The sequence below is a fragment of the Ipomoea triloba genome, chromosome 12 (genome assembly GCF_003576645.1).
Source record: "Ipomoea triloba cultivar NCNSP0323 chromosome 12, ASM357664v1".
NCBI classification, from domain to species: domain Eukaryota; kingdom Viridiplantae; phylum Streptophyta; class Magnoliopsida; order Solanales; family Convolvulaceae; genus Ipomoea; species Ipomoea triloba.
Window position 1 is genome coordinate 2,573,388 of NC_044927.1, and position 14,480 is coordinate 2,587,867.

General features: G+C 33.5%; 2 protein-coding genes across 2 annotated transcripts; one reads left to right on the forward strand and one right to left on the reverse strand.

Annotated features, from left to right (window-relative positions):
- The first annotated feature begins 1,598 nt into the window (after window positions 1-1,598).
- On the forward strand, window positions 1,599-4,996 carry LOC115997938 (caffeoylshikimate esterase). The gene is made up of 8 exons (XM_031237360.1): window positions 1,599-1,809; window positions 3,023-3,052; window positions 3,211-3,337; window positions 3,429-3,575; window positions 3,695-3,825; window positions 3,921-4,058; window positions 4,253-4,351; window positions 4,568-4,996. The coding sequence occupies exons 1-8, from the start codon at window positions 1,666-1,668 to the stop codon at window positions 4,781-4,783; spliced, it is 1,032 nt and encodes a 343-aa protein (XP_031093220.1). The 5' UTR covers window positions 1,599-1,665; the 3' UTR covers window positions 4,784-4,996.
- A 111-nt stretch (window positions 4,997-5,107) lies between these two features.
- LOC116000460 (mannose-6-phosphate isomerase 1-like) lies at window positions 5,108-8,131 on the reverse strand. The gene is made up of 5 exons (XM_031240550.1): window positions 7,561-8,131; window positions 7,080-7,247; window positions 6,577-6,789; window positions 5,843-6,109; window positions 5,108-5,671 (listed from the first exon to the last, which is right to left on the reverse strand). Exons 1-5 carry the CDS (start codon window positions 7,921-7,923, stop codon window positions 5,369-5,371), a joined length of 1,314 nt encoding a protein of 437 aa, XP_031096410.1. The 5' UTR covers window positions 7,924-8,131; the 3' UTR covers window positions 5,108-5,368.
- Window positions 8,132-14,480: the final 6,349 nt, after the last annotated feature.

Consider the following 14,480-nt stretch of genomic DNA (forward strand, 5'->3'; position numbering starts at 1 on the left):
TGTAAAAATAGTCCAATTGCACAAATTTTGCTTGTTTGATGGTTGACTTGCACACTTTTTAAATTCAATGGCCCAATTGCACAAAAGCGATAAGTTCAGTGGCCTATTTGACACTTTTTCCAATATTTAATGAAACAACATATGCCAACACGATAAAACATGTACTAAATTAATATATTAATTTTCGTACAAACAACAAGTTTGGTAATATGTTGCAATATAATAGTCGGAATTGAAACAAAGTGTTACTCCGTATTTTGGTTTTTGACATTTTGGAGATAGAGTAATGGAATGAAATTTAAAAAGACAAAGACAGGCAAAACATTGAAAAGTCATCGTATTAATTATTGAATTCAGAGTTGGCAGGCAGCTTCATTTTCTAGCCTTCTAGAAAAAGGAATGTTCACTTCTGTGCCTTTGATTGACTATTGACTACTGACCCCATTCTTGCATTGACCCATAGAAAAGTAAATTACACGTCACTTGACGCACGGAAAAAAAAATACTCGTAATAAAAAGTTTTTGTTTTTTTTTTTTGAAAGAAAAAGGTTTTGTTTTTAATTATTAAGTTATAAAATGATAATAATTTTTGTTTTTAATTAATATAGAGTTGCAATTAGGAATCCCTAACATCAAAGTAGCATATTTAGGGTCTATTTGAAAATTAAAAAATAAATTTTAAAAATAACTTTTTATTATTATTAAAAGTTAAAAAAATAATCCAAATTGATTAATTTAGTTTGATTATATTAAGCAAATCAATTTAATGGACACTCTATCATTTTATTTTTTGGCGCAACGATAAATGTAGATTTACTGGTATTTTAAAAGTTCCTACGTACACACTTTTTGTGCCATATCAAGAAGTGGAGGATGCCGGTAGATGTGAATGTAAATTGTTTGTGGACAAAGAGCGGTATAATTTATATTTTCTCTCTCTTATATATATGATTTGTATGTTTGGTGCTTTAAATTAGGAAGTTAGAACAATTTTCTTGGAAGGAATATTTTGTTTAATTTACCCTATAAACTTATTTCCTATTTAGTATCGAAAATTTATATTTTTTTCGGTGCAATTAAGGTTATTTTATTAATTAATCATGACCGATCGATCAAATTATTGTTATAGCTAGAATAATAAAATTATAACTTTTCATAAAGTTTAAATTTCAAATTTAAGAATTCATTACCACTTAGACAGATGATAAAGGTAAATTGTAAGATGTGTTTTAACTGGCCTAAAAATTTTCAAATCCGTGTACACTATTACTTACAACAAAACAAAATTCATACCCTGCAATTAGAAAACTTTTATATATATGCTGTCTACAAGCTAAGCATTGTATTTTATACGTGTAACATTATATCTCTAGCTTTATTAATCATGCGGTGTATATGAATTGGCTAATTTCGCTAACTTATAATGAAAGACTATAAAGTAAAGAGGATATAAAGTCAAAATGAAAAAAGTTAAAGAGGATAAAATTAAATATTTAGACTTTTAAGATTTTTTTATTTCCTCTTTTACTTTCCCCGCGTTTATAGGTAATAAATTATGGGAGCTGAGAAAGATTCCATTTTTACACTATAAAAAGCCGAATAGAATTTCAAGATTTGTAGGAGGCTTTTATCTGTTCTGTTGTGCGAGGAGTTAAGAGAGGCGTTATGGAGAAGGCACATAGATTCCCGGGTGTTAGCGAGGAGGTGCGGACGCTGGTGGATGCGGATATGGATTTTGTGGACGCCAGACGTCGCGCCCGCGAAGCTTTTAAGGATGTTCAGCTCTCAATCGATCATATGTTGTTCAAGGTATATATTTTTACAAACTGCCGTTTTTCTTTTCCTCTCAATCTTCAATTTTCATGTGTTTGGAAAAAACAGAAGAGTAGTTGAGCTTATGAGTCTCTGTCAAAGATTGGATTTTTATTGCCTTCCCTGTGGGCTGATTGCCATGTTTTGTTCAAGGTGGTTAGAAACTTAGAATTCCTTCCGTTTCTGTGTACGATGTTTTGTGGGTTTGGATATTGTTGCAAGTTGGCACCCAGGCAGTGATCCTTCCTTAATAAGCCACTAAGTCACCATGATTTACTCCTCCATAATCCTGTCGACTCGGGTGGGAGGATCGAGTTGTGACCCTCCTGTAGTCACCAAAACAAGGTGTCTTTGTTCTTGTGAAAAACCAATTGTACTTTGAAGAGATTGCCATGGGAATTATGTTTTTAAGGTCATTTATTGCATTTAATGTAGTTGTAGTGTAATCAATTTTTTGAGTTACAAGGAAACCTGCAGTCACTATCCAAGAGTCTGCGTAAATAGTCTGCGTAAATCTTGCCTCTTGATTCTAGCTGGGAAAAGATCGCAATGAGTTAAACAAACTTAGGTTATCCATAGTTAACCTGTCCAAATCAAGAAAGCCAATAGGCTCCTCCTGCTAGGAGTCAAACTTGCAAGTGCGTAGTTACCAAATCAACAACCTAACCAACTTGGTTCTGGTGTAGTGTTGTCAGTTTTGTGTACGGTAGAGTCACTACATATGAATTTATTAATTAATTGAAAGGTAAGAGTGGACAGATAATAGCAGAGGGATGAAATAATGTTTCTATTTAAAATAAGGCAATGCAATAGTACTGCAGTTTTGAATGTGGAAAGAAACTATGCTTAAACTTAAAGCCTTCAACTTTTGTTAGTACAAAGAATGATGATGGATGGGCACTCAATTATTCAGATGCCCTTTTAATGAAAGCAACTGGTAGGTGAACTTTGCTTTTTCAGCATCACATTCATCAATGTTTCCTTAATGCTTTAACCTTGCAAGGTTTAAGGTTACTTGCTTTAGTGTTTTTAACAATCGATGCTTATTAGCTTATTCAATTGTCGTAAATTCAATCATTGTGCTGTTGTAATGTTGCAAACAGTGTACCTAAAACGGCTAAAAGAATGGTTGTTTTGCTTGTACTTTGCTTCAAAATGAAGCTACGGAACTCTTTAATTCTCTTAATTCGTTTCTCTTCTGTTTCTGCAGATGACTACTGCTGGGTTAAAGATCGAGGAGGTAAAGACGTGATCTCAAAGTCCTCTACGGGAGGCAATTTTACGTTTTTCTTATCTTACTTCTCCTAGCAAAGGACTAAAAATAAAAGGTGTATTTTTAGCAGTAAACTTGTTGGTACAACATATACATGAAGCTGATTATTCGTTATCTTTTGGCAGTCATATGAGGTGAATTCTCGAGGACTGGAGGTTTTCTGCAAAAGTTGGCTTCCAGAGATGAGTTCCCCCAAAGCGGTGATATGCTTTTGTCATGGTTATGGAGATACTTGCACGTTTTTCTTCGAAGGCATGTACACTCTGGAAGCCTTGGAAGCAGTGTCTGTTATAATTCAGTTTTCGGGGAATTTGAAAGCTAAAAATTTGCCAATCCCTTGCAGGCATTGCCCGGAAGTTGGCTACTTCTGGATATGGAGTTTTCGCCATGGATCTTCCTGGATTCGGTCTTTCAGAAGGTCTTCATGGCTATATACCATGTTTTGACAACCTAGTTGATGATTTCATCGAGCATTGCTCGAAAATTAAAGGTACAACCTATAAGTCTGAAACCCCCCGCTCATCAGATTGCAGAAGTTTTGGTTTTTTCTTGACTACTGCTGGAGAAATATAGTGACATAACATAACATAAACTAAATGCTCGTTACAGAAAATCCAGAATTACGTGGTCTGCCAAGTTTCCTTTATGGAGAATCGATGGGCGGAGCCCTAGCTCTGAAGGTTCACCTGAAGCAACCCGATGCTTGGACTGGCGCTATTCTTTCTGCTCCTATGTGTAAAGTACGATCAATCGCCTTTCCTACTTCGAGCCCATGTTTTGGTTGTATATTTGTATGCATATGGTTGATGAGTGATGACTAACTTACTGCCAACAGATTGACGACGACTTGGTTCCACCGTGGTTGTTAACACAAGTTCTAATTGGCATGGCGAAATTCCTTCCAAAACGGAAGCTAGTTCCCCAAAAGGATTTGGCCGATTTGGCCTTTAGAGAAGCAAAGAAGAGGCAACAGGTATGTGTGCTTCCTTTTCGCCAAAAGATCAGTTTTCCATAATCGAATGCCAAAATTTTCGTGGTATAGCAGAGGATGAAGGCGGAAACTCACTATATTTTGATAATTTCTTAAGCAACATTGATATTATTTTGCATATTCAAAGTGGAAAGCTTGGTTTATTGAAGAGTTAACTAAAGGACACAATCATGCAGGCTGTCTATAACATCATTGCTTATAAGCATAAACCGCGTTTAAAGACTGCCCTGGAATTACTGAGGACTACCAAAGAGATCGAAGAATCACTAGAACAGGTGTGTCAAGTGTTCCACTTATTTCTCGTTTCACCAATCTTGACTGTTAACTACAAAGTGAATCCCGTGCAGCATTCTGCTATTCTTCGTTTTCTGCTTGGTTATTTAATGCGAGGAGAAGTAAAAAATGGAGCAATCCTTCCTAAATAACGCTTCTTGGCCAAAGTCCAATGAGCATTTTTTGCTATATATAACGGGTTGTATTACGATTTGCAGGTGTCTTTACCGCTATTAATCTTGCATGGAGAGAACGATATAGTGACAGATCCATCGGTGAGCAAAGCGTTGTATGAGAAGGCAAGCAGTCGGGACAAGAAGCTGAACCTTTACGAGGAGGCATGCCATTGTCTGCTCGAGGGTGAGCCAGACGAGATGATCCACCAAGTTTTTCGGGACATGATTTCTTGGCTTGACGATCATAGTGCGCGATAACCACTTCTCTTTTTGCCTTCTCTGCTCAATCTATTTTCTTGGGAGAGGAAAGAAGATAGAAACTGAAACAAGAGATGAAATCAAACATTTACTGTATTTATTTACATATTATTTGATTGAAACTGGAATAAATCCTCATTGGAGGTGCAACCATGTAATTGATGTAAGATTGTAAGGATACTCAAAATAATATAGTTCACTGTTATCATAAAAGCTACACCTGTTCCAATTTGTTTATTTCTGCAACTTGTATCTGGTAGTCTAAATTCACCCTTAACATGACAAGGATAGCGCACAAAACTAAAATAAAATCCTCATTCATAATTCTGAAAAGAGAAATAATTTATGCTTTATTTCATATTTTGGATAACAACAACAATGGCTGGAGCTGGGTCCAACAGAGCTACTGTTCTTTAACTTACATTGCTATAACGATAACGAAAACATTCTGGAATCGACACCCTTATTCATAACTCTTACTATAATTGACTATACAAAACTGGGAAATGTACTTGATGTTGTAGTATACTTGTATATTACATGAACCCCCCCCCCCCACCATATAACTTATATGAAATTCACAGATTAAACACACGTTTTTACTCCAGCTCTGAACAAACTTAGCCCCGATGTGGTTGAGACCGCGATACCTGTGTTTGCAGGTGCAAACAGAACGTCGCCTTCAGCAACCGCCTCGTTTGATGATGTGGTGCTCATAGTTCCCTCTCCTGCCGTGATCACAAAAATGGACGCACCTGGAGCTGCCGGGAAAGCTGTTGTTGCTGCTTGAGGAAGAATGCACTGGTCTACCTCAAATTCGTCGAAGGGGGGACTGTATCGCTTTGTATATGGGTCCAAAGCCTCGCCTTTAAGGATTTCAGGGAAAGCCTGTATCAAGAAATGCCCAGACCAGAACAATCAAAGCATATATTCAGTTAATCTGATCTTCCAAGTAGTTCTGGGGCAAACATATTATATGAAGTGCTTATAATCCCATCCCTCCATGTGATTCAATTTATTTGCAGAGCCTATTTCAGTGTGTGATCGACTGATCGTTACCTGTTTGTATGTGAGCATAGAGCAAAGAGTCTCGACATCGCGGTTCTTTGGTGTAAGTCCAGCACGCACAACGTTGTCCGAGGTTGCCATGCATTCAATGCACTCGCCAAACAGATATGCATGAGGCTCGTTTGCCCCCAAGTACAATGCTTCGCCAGGACTAAGTTTCACATAGTTAAACAAGAATGCTGCTATTACACCAACATCACCTGGATATTGCTTTTCAAGTCTCAACACTAGCTTCTCTTTGTCAGTCAGTTCCCTAGCCTGTAATATAACAGCATAATTAGAACTATACTCGAGAAGAATGGCTACAGAAAAGGTATAAATTTAAATAGTAACCCGTCGAGGGGAAAAATCAAGATCATATCTCACTAAAAGATGTATCTAGCATGCTCGAGTATTGGCATGTTATGGCATAATGCCATAACATGCCAAAATAAGATCCCCACGCCTTTTGAAATAAAAAAGTATCAGAAGTGACAACTACACAAATCAAAACATGGTAACCACAGGTACGACAGCAAAACTTAATCTGCATAATGCACATAGATACCCCTGTTCCCAATCAAGGAAATAAATAACCGAGAGTGTGTTATAATCACCACAAATAATTCAGTTGTTACGTAAAGGGATGGACAACCAGGGTTGAATCCACAGAATGACAATGTAAAGCATTTCAAGCAAGATTTGAACATGGATACATATAATAAAAAGGGAAGAGTTCAAGTTACCTCATTTTTAATATTCAGCCGGCTTATCAATTTGGATAGAACCTGGGAAATCACATCTTTGCTAGCTGACATAAGCTTTGTAAATAAGGACTTAAGAATTGGTTTTGCATTCTCATCCACTTCATCCTCATTCACATGTAAAACCTGATCCACATGTGCACTGCCAACCACTTCTCCAATCTCAGGCACAGTTTGGACAGCAAGTTTGAGTTCCTGGAATATAAAAAATTTCAATGTACTTAGAAATCACCCTCAAATCCTTTTAACTACTTAAGTTCATTCATTCACTTCTTATAATCAAAGTAATTTTTGCTAGAATCATATCAACATTTATAGGAAATCTTTCATTAAATGATATATAAAAGGTGAAGAAATCCTGCTCACAATCTATCACGCAAAATCAACTCAGCAAGAAACCTTCTATTACAACTAAATGCCGATTCAAAACACATAAAAACATGAAGAGAGCGCAGAAGCCATGAAAATTGAAGGTAATAAGTTACCTCAAAACTAACGAATCCACATAAAGCTTCAAAATCTGTCAGCGCTAAAGCCATCTCAGGCTTGTGATTGCCATCCTTGTACACTTCCGGCTGCTCCTTGTGCAGTCGAGCAGCCAAATCCTTATCCGGATGAGCCTGAATCGACAAAGCTTTCGCAACAGAGAGCACCTAAAACAAACACCAAAGACAATAACTCACTAATTATGGATTACAGAGCTCTAGCTAACCAAAGTACACAGATCTCAATTATAGTAATCATTTTTTTAGAAATCATAGCAAAAACTGTAGATAATTATTACTATATACTGTATTTTAAGCCACCTAGAAATTTGCAGAAAATAATAATAATAATAATAATAATAATAATTATTATTATTATTATTATTATTATTTAATACAATTTAATTTTTTCTTAAAAGTGATTTAAAAATATAATAATAAACTACTTAATTTGAAAATTAGATAAGCCTTGAGAACTGACCTTGAAGAGGAACGGAAGATCAGCGCCCCAAGTCTTAACGACCTTATCGCCAAGCACAGTAGGGTTACGTTGAATCCAGTCCTTCAAAGTCAGCGAGTATTTCTCTCTCCCGCCGCCATTGACGAGTCCATTCGCGGCGCTTCCACGTGAAGCTCCGACGACGTAGGCCGGGCCGGACTCGTGCGTCCCCATCCACAATTCAGCGTAGGGCGTATCCTCCTGAACCTCCTCGCCGGTGTTGCGCGAGTACAGACGCGCCACACCGGATTCCCGGCCGATGCGGCCCCAATCGTAATTCTTAACCGAACACCTTAGCCTCAGTAGCATACCGTCCTTCGGCGCCGGAAAACCGTCGGCCTCCATAACTTGAAGCGGTTGTAGACTGTAGAGATGGAGCACAGAACAACAAACGAAGGTGGAGAGATTATATATATATACGTACAGATTGTTAGGAATACTAAATTAAGAAGGAATCGGAGAGAGAATCCATCTAAGAGACAAAAATCAATGGGCTTTTGAAGGCATAAATTCGAGAGGGAAAGTAGAGAGAGTGTCAGAAAGGGAATGGAAGATAGGCGGAACTTTTGGGCCTTTTGGCGTTATCATTACATGTTAGGAAAGCTAAAATTGTTGATTTAGCCCCATATGTTTTGAAAACTGCTATTATGACCCCTCAACTTTTAATTAGAATAATAAAGACCAAATTCTAGTAAAATATTCTTCTACTTTTGAGATATTATTAAAACAATGTTAAACTAAAGGGTTCAATTTTGAAATAAAAATTCAAAATAATAGATTCCGAAGAATCGCAACTTTCTGATTCAAAACAACCGGCTCTAAAACAAAAATTTCAATAGTTTATTTCAAAACAAAAGGTATCCAAAACAAGAACGTAATCTCAACTGTTTGTTTCAAAACAGTGGGTTCCAAAACTAGAACCTCAACCATTTAATTCAAACCAACAGTTTCTAAAACAAAAACCTCAACCGCTTATTTCAAAACAATAGGTTTCAAACAAGAACCTCATACATTTGTTTCAAAACAACAGCTTTCAAAACTAAAACCGCAATATTCCGATATTTTGAAAACAACAAGTTCTAAAACAAAAATCTCAGCTATTTATTTCAAAACAATAGTTTCCAAAACTAGAACCACATCAATTTGTTTCAAAACTACAACCTCAGCATTTCAACTCAACCGTTCAATATAAAATTATAGGTTTTGAAACTAGAATCTTAACAATTCAATATAAAACAACAGGTTCCACAATTAGAATCTCAGCATTTCCATTTTAAGAATTGAAAGATAGTTATTTTTAATCATATGTAAATAAATTTAGGTCACAGTCACACAAGTAGGTTAATTGGATGAATTAAATAGAAGGTGACAACATAGATTGATTGCACATATCTGAAAACATTAGGCATGAATCAGTGATAAAAAAATATATATATAGGCTATGTTTGGCAAACCTAGCTGAAAAGGTAGCTGAAAGCTGAAAAGTAGCTGAAAACTGAAAAGCTATAAGCTCGAAGCTGAAATCTGAAGAGCTGTTAAGCTAGTTGTTATGCTTAAAAGTGTTTGGTAAAATTAGCTTTTTGATAAACTGATAAATATAAAAAGACTAAAAAGGAAGATTTAAATAATTTTAAATTTAAATAGGTTTGTTTATATATTAAAATATAAAATAATGAAATCAATATATTTAAATAAAATATAAAGTAAGAACATATATTTGAAAATATATAAAGTAAAAAAAATATTTATAATTCATAAGATTAAGTTCATATAAAAATTAATGTTCAAACACAAATGTCAAACTAAAATTACTATCAAACATAATGAAAAGAAAATGTCAAAAGAGTTTTAATTGAGAGGGGTAAAGGATGTCATTTATTTAAAATAATAAGGATAAAGATGGAAAAAAGTTAAAAAGCTACTAGCTTATTTTTGAAAAGCTACCCCAAGTAGCGTTTCAAAATAAGCTCTTATTTTAAGCTAGTAGCTTATTTTGAGAACATTACCAAACAGAGCTTATAGCTTATTAGTAGCTTAAAATAAGCTATAAGCTCCTAAATAAGCTCTGCCAAACAGAGTCATAAATAAAAAAAAAGGAGGGGCCAAATCAACATTCTTCATAAAACAAGGGACTTAATGCAGTTAATGGATCTGTTTCGTATTATGACCAAAATGTGACAGAAGAGTCCCAGCACCGTTAACTATTGCAAGCTGTAAAAGTCGTTCAGGTTTTTCGGTTCACAATCCAATGCCAAAAACTTTCCTGGACCTACGCAAGTAAGCACGTTATCCGGTAAAATAAATTTCATTATCCATATATATTATCAACTACAAAAAAATTTCATTATTGTATGTAAAAATATTAAATAATACAAATAAAAAATACTTATCCACACCAAGTTTTACATCTACAAATCTAATAAGAATCACTAAATTTACGCATATAACTAGAACTAAAAGATGATGGTGTAATTATGTGTTAAAATGAGTAGTTCATATTATTTTGATTTTAGTATTTTTTTTTTATTTTCATAAGTTTATCTTCTATTATATCAATTACTTTTTCTGAATACCTCATGCATTCCGTAAGTGTAAACTTTGGTAACAGAACATACCATTAACTAGTTATTATTCCTTAACTTACTCATTGATTTTCATAATGAAGGTTTTAGGTTCGAACCTCGTTCTAATCAAAATTGACATAATTATTAAACATATACTATGAATATGTTAGAGTGTATTAAAAAATACAATATAAAATTTAACATGAGCTTTGGTTAATTAATTAGAATCACGCATTGGGCAGTGATGAAACACCTAATTTACCTGTAATTTACAGTATATATTTAACACAAATGAGAAACTATGCTTATTATCAATGTCTTTTTGGTAATTTACCAAAAAAAAAAAAGGTCTTTTGGGGAAGGAAGATTTGGTTATGTTTTTTAAGGTGGTGAGCCGTGCGCCAAGACACTAAAATTACAGGAAAGCAGGGACTAGATAAAAATTAAAATCAAGAATTCATTTATGACGGAAGTGGATAGAGTTTTGTATTGCAAAAACTATGCTTAGGTACTATCAGTGAGGTTGCTTCAATCTAAAACTGTTATTGCACCAGTTAATCCAACATTTCTGCACAGTTCATGTTTATGCATTCTTGAAATATTTATTTTTATAAAAAAAATTGATAATCTTGCATTGCTATACGCCAGGATACAGAACGATATTTTGATAAATTCTAAAACACTAATTTAAAAATACATATTGGATATTAGGCTATTCATGCAATACGAATTTGGTAACTAGTTTTAGTAATAAATACAATAATTTTTGGTGTTAGAACATCATTAATAGTGTAGGTTTTTTGTGGGTTTTTATGTGCCGTGTAGGAGCGAGAAGGTGAGGAAAAAAAGAAAAAATAAAAACAAAAAGAGCCTGACACGACTTTTTTTTTAAAAATAAATAGGTAGCCACGCGCCTGGCTGGGCATGCTGCGCCAGTCACACGCAGGGAAAGAGGAGAACTTTGCTGCCTTTAATATTATAAGTGAGACCCACTAAAAATTAAAATTTGTAAAAGTAAAAAAATTATGAAAAAACCATCTTCCACGCTAACAAAAAATCATTTTTTTTTTGACAGACAAAAACCAAGAAAAAACAATTATTGGGATGCTTTTATAAACTGTCTCTTAATTTTTAAATTTGTCTTTATTTAAATGAAAAAAAGTACACGTGGACAGTAATAATTAAAGCATGCATAATTGCACGTTGTTGAAATGTTTGCATAATTTAATGCCAAAAAATTGAAAAAAGAATTTTTTTTTTAAAAAAAAACTTTATCATTTCAAAACGAAACAACATAAAGAGTTGGTCTGTGGGGTCAGCTTTAGCATAGAGGTTTTGGCAGCAATTCGCCAGTTACTGAGCAAATGATACTTATATATGTTCTCTAATCTCTAACCAGATTCTATGGCAATATAAAATGATTTATTTAAAAAATAAAATAAATTTTGATATGATATTAATATAAATAATTAAGAGAGTAGTTAGAGGTTAGGAGAGATCTAGGCAAAAAAAATGATGAAATTTTGACTTTTTCTTTTTTCTTTTACTGTCGCAAAAGAAGTATAAAAGCAAGAAATTAAGCTAATCACATAAATTTCGTTCACGTTTAGCCCAACGACTGATATTCGTAATATTTATGTCTTGTAATAGTTATATTTAAATTTTAACAATTTTTTTTTGTTAGTGACGAGAAAAACTCACAATCATTATTTAAAGATGTACATGAGGTAAACTCTCAAACCAGCCCAAAAAAATTAACATTAATATACCGCTTCAATTAAAAATCCAACTTAAAACTTTATGATTATCAAATCAACTAATTTAATTGAGACAGTTCCATTTTAATAATTTATTACTAAATGGTAAAATTGATTTATTTAAAGGTGAATATCTGGCAGTGGCAGGGATGTCAGGTAGTAGAATAACGTGGGAAGTTAACGTCACAAAAGAATAAAAAATAAAAAGGGAGTGACGTCAAAAGGGAATATTAGCATGCCAAAATTCAGATCTTTGGGATTGATGAACAGATAATACGATGAGACAGGTTGTCACTTGGAGTTTCTAAAACCTTGAAATTCCCGATGAGGGTTTGGTCGGCGAATTGGTCGCGGCATCTCAAATTATGGCTTTAATTACTTTTCCGGTCATGCTACTAGTTGAATTAATTCGAATGAAATTAATCAACTTCGTTTATTTTGATCAATTTAATTTCCGATTTGATTTTTTTTATTACTGGAATAATTGAATTAAATTTTGCACGTTTAATTTGATTGAATAATATAAAAAGTTTGGAATGCGCTATACGGAATATATAATATATTGGCTATTTTGTATACGTAATACTTGTGTTTAGAATGACTAGTTGAGCTACTTTGTATAAAGTGAGGGAGGATATATGGACTAAAGTAAAGGGATAGTGACAAATATTGAATTGGTTACAAGTGGTTTAGGCTTAAGGCAAGTGATAGTTTGTTTATGTCCTCTTTACTACATGAATTATAGTTTATATATAGTACATTAGAATGGTTAGGATGTACTAACTATTCTTCAGGAGTTAATTTTGACTTCTAAATTAATTATGTTAAATAATTGGAGATAGAATTAAATACAGTAACTTGTAGGTGACGTTTTTTGGCGATTTTGTACTGGTAAATTTAATTTATTTGACCAAAAATAACATGTTTGAGGGTTTAATTGCACTTTTAAAAGTTTAAGAATCTAATTGACGTTTGGTGTAAAGTTCAGGAGCCTATTTGACACTTTTTCCTTATTATTATTATTATTATTATTATTATTATTATTATTATTGTTATTATTAATTAATTAATGTCTAATTTAAATCAATGGTTTGAACGAGAATCTCCAATTCTTCTAGTCCTCTAGGCATCCCTAACTTTATATGGACCAAGACTTGTACATTATGGGCTAAAGTTGCTGGGCCGACCTATATATGCTAGGTCGAGGCCACCTTAGACAGGGTTCATCTTTCTTGGACTAAGAGCATTCGGTTTGAGGTGGAGAAAAGAGAAAGTTTGAGAGTGTATATATTCTGTAATATTTGTAAAATACAATAAAAAAATACAGAAAATAATGGAACAAAAATTAGATCACGATTTCACATCTTCAGGCTTGTCACTTTTTTATAAGTCTTTAATCTCCCTTTACAAACAACAGGAATATCCGATTATGACTTATGAAATACAAGAAGATATATATTCTTGTGGTTGATTAAACTTTGCTTGAAGATTGAGAGTGGAAAGAACAAATATATATGGAGCAATGAAAATGGTGGGAGGCCATTAGGTGAAGAAATTAAAGGAATTGAAGAAGATGAATGGAAGAGTGAGATGTGATCAAATTTGATGAGTTGCTTTAATGATGAGTAGTGTATAGTAGTGTGTGCAGACATGGAAAGTGGCCTAAAACAATTTCTCCCTATCTACCCACACCTATATATGTTTCCACCATGATTGTACTGTGTTGTGCACTTGGTTCCATCCATTGGTGTTTAAATTGTAACTAAATTTACATATAATTAATCATTCGATACGTATAAAGGGTATATATATTTCTAGTCATATTATCCCGATGAAGACAGAATTAAATAGAGTATCTCATAGTTCCACACAGAAATTAAGAAAAATAGTTGGTATGAAATTGATTTGTGTTATCTAAAATACATGTAATTTACAATTACAAATTAAAAGAAATGGAGTTCAACATAACAAAACAAGATATCTGCCCCCTTATTTTATCTTTATTTGATTTCTTCCCTTTGAATTGAAGGCTATTGCAGTGTTGGTTAAGGAAAGTGGAAATTCAAATTTGTGTTTTTCTTTAGATAACTTGGGATTCAAGAGAATGTTTTTATTTATTTATTTATTTTGCCAATTTAAAAGTAGCAGAAACAATATTTAAAGGATTTTTTTAAATGACGAGGGTACCACAATCACTACATGAGGGTGGGTATACACTAAATAAACATCACTCATGTGTAATAGGATGTAAATCATACAAGAGAGATTAATCACAGTAGAAAGATCATATACATTGAATTTGGGCGAAAGAGTACGTATTGGCAATAAGAATTGGAAACTTTTGATTAACACCTTGGTGGCATCGATCTGCTACTTAATTATGGATGATGAGCTTGATATGCTGTAGCCAAAGTTTATAGGACTGGTTTAAACCAAAAAAAATTACAAAAACAATGTCATATACCAATATTAGCATAAATTATTAATTTTTATATTAAAAATCATTAATCAATTTTTTTATTAAAAAAAAACTAAAAATTGCCAAAGGTAGAGTCAAAGGTTTTTTTTTTTTTTTTTTTTT

Coding starts and splice junctions, on each gene's coding strand:
- LOC116000460 (XM_031240550.1), bottom strand. CDS start 7,923: ATGGAGGCCGACGGTTTTCCGGCGCCGAAGGACGGTATGCTACTGAGG. Junction 7,248..7,560: donor ATCTTCCGTTCCTCTTCAAG/GTCAGTTCTCAA, acceptor TGTTTGTTTTAG/GTGCTCTCTGTTGCGAAAGC. Junction 5,672..5,842: donor CTATGCTCACATACAAACAG/GTAACGATCAGT, acceptor TTCTTGATACAG/GCTTTCCCTGAAATCCTTAA.
- LOC115997938 (XM_031237360.1), top strand. CDS start 1,666: ATGGAGAAGGCACATAGATTCCCGGGTGTTAGCGAGGAGGTGCGGACG. Junction 3,338..3,428: donor TTGCACGTTTTTCTTCGAAG/GCATGTACACTC, acceptor AATCCCTTGCAG/GCATTGCCCGGAAGTTGGCT. Junction 3,826..3,920: donor TTTCTGCTCCTATGTGTAAA/GTACGATCAATC, acceptor TACTGCCAACAG/ATTGACGACGACTTGGTTCC.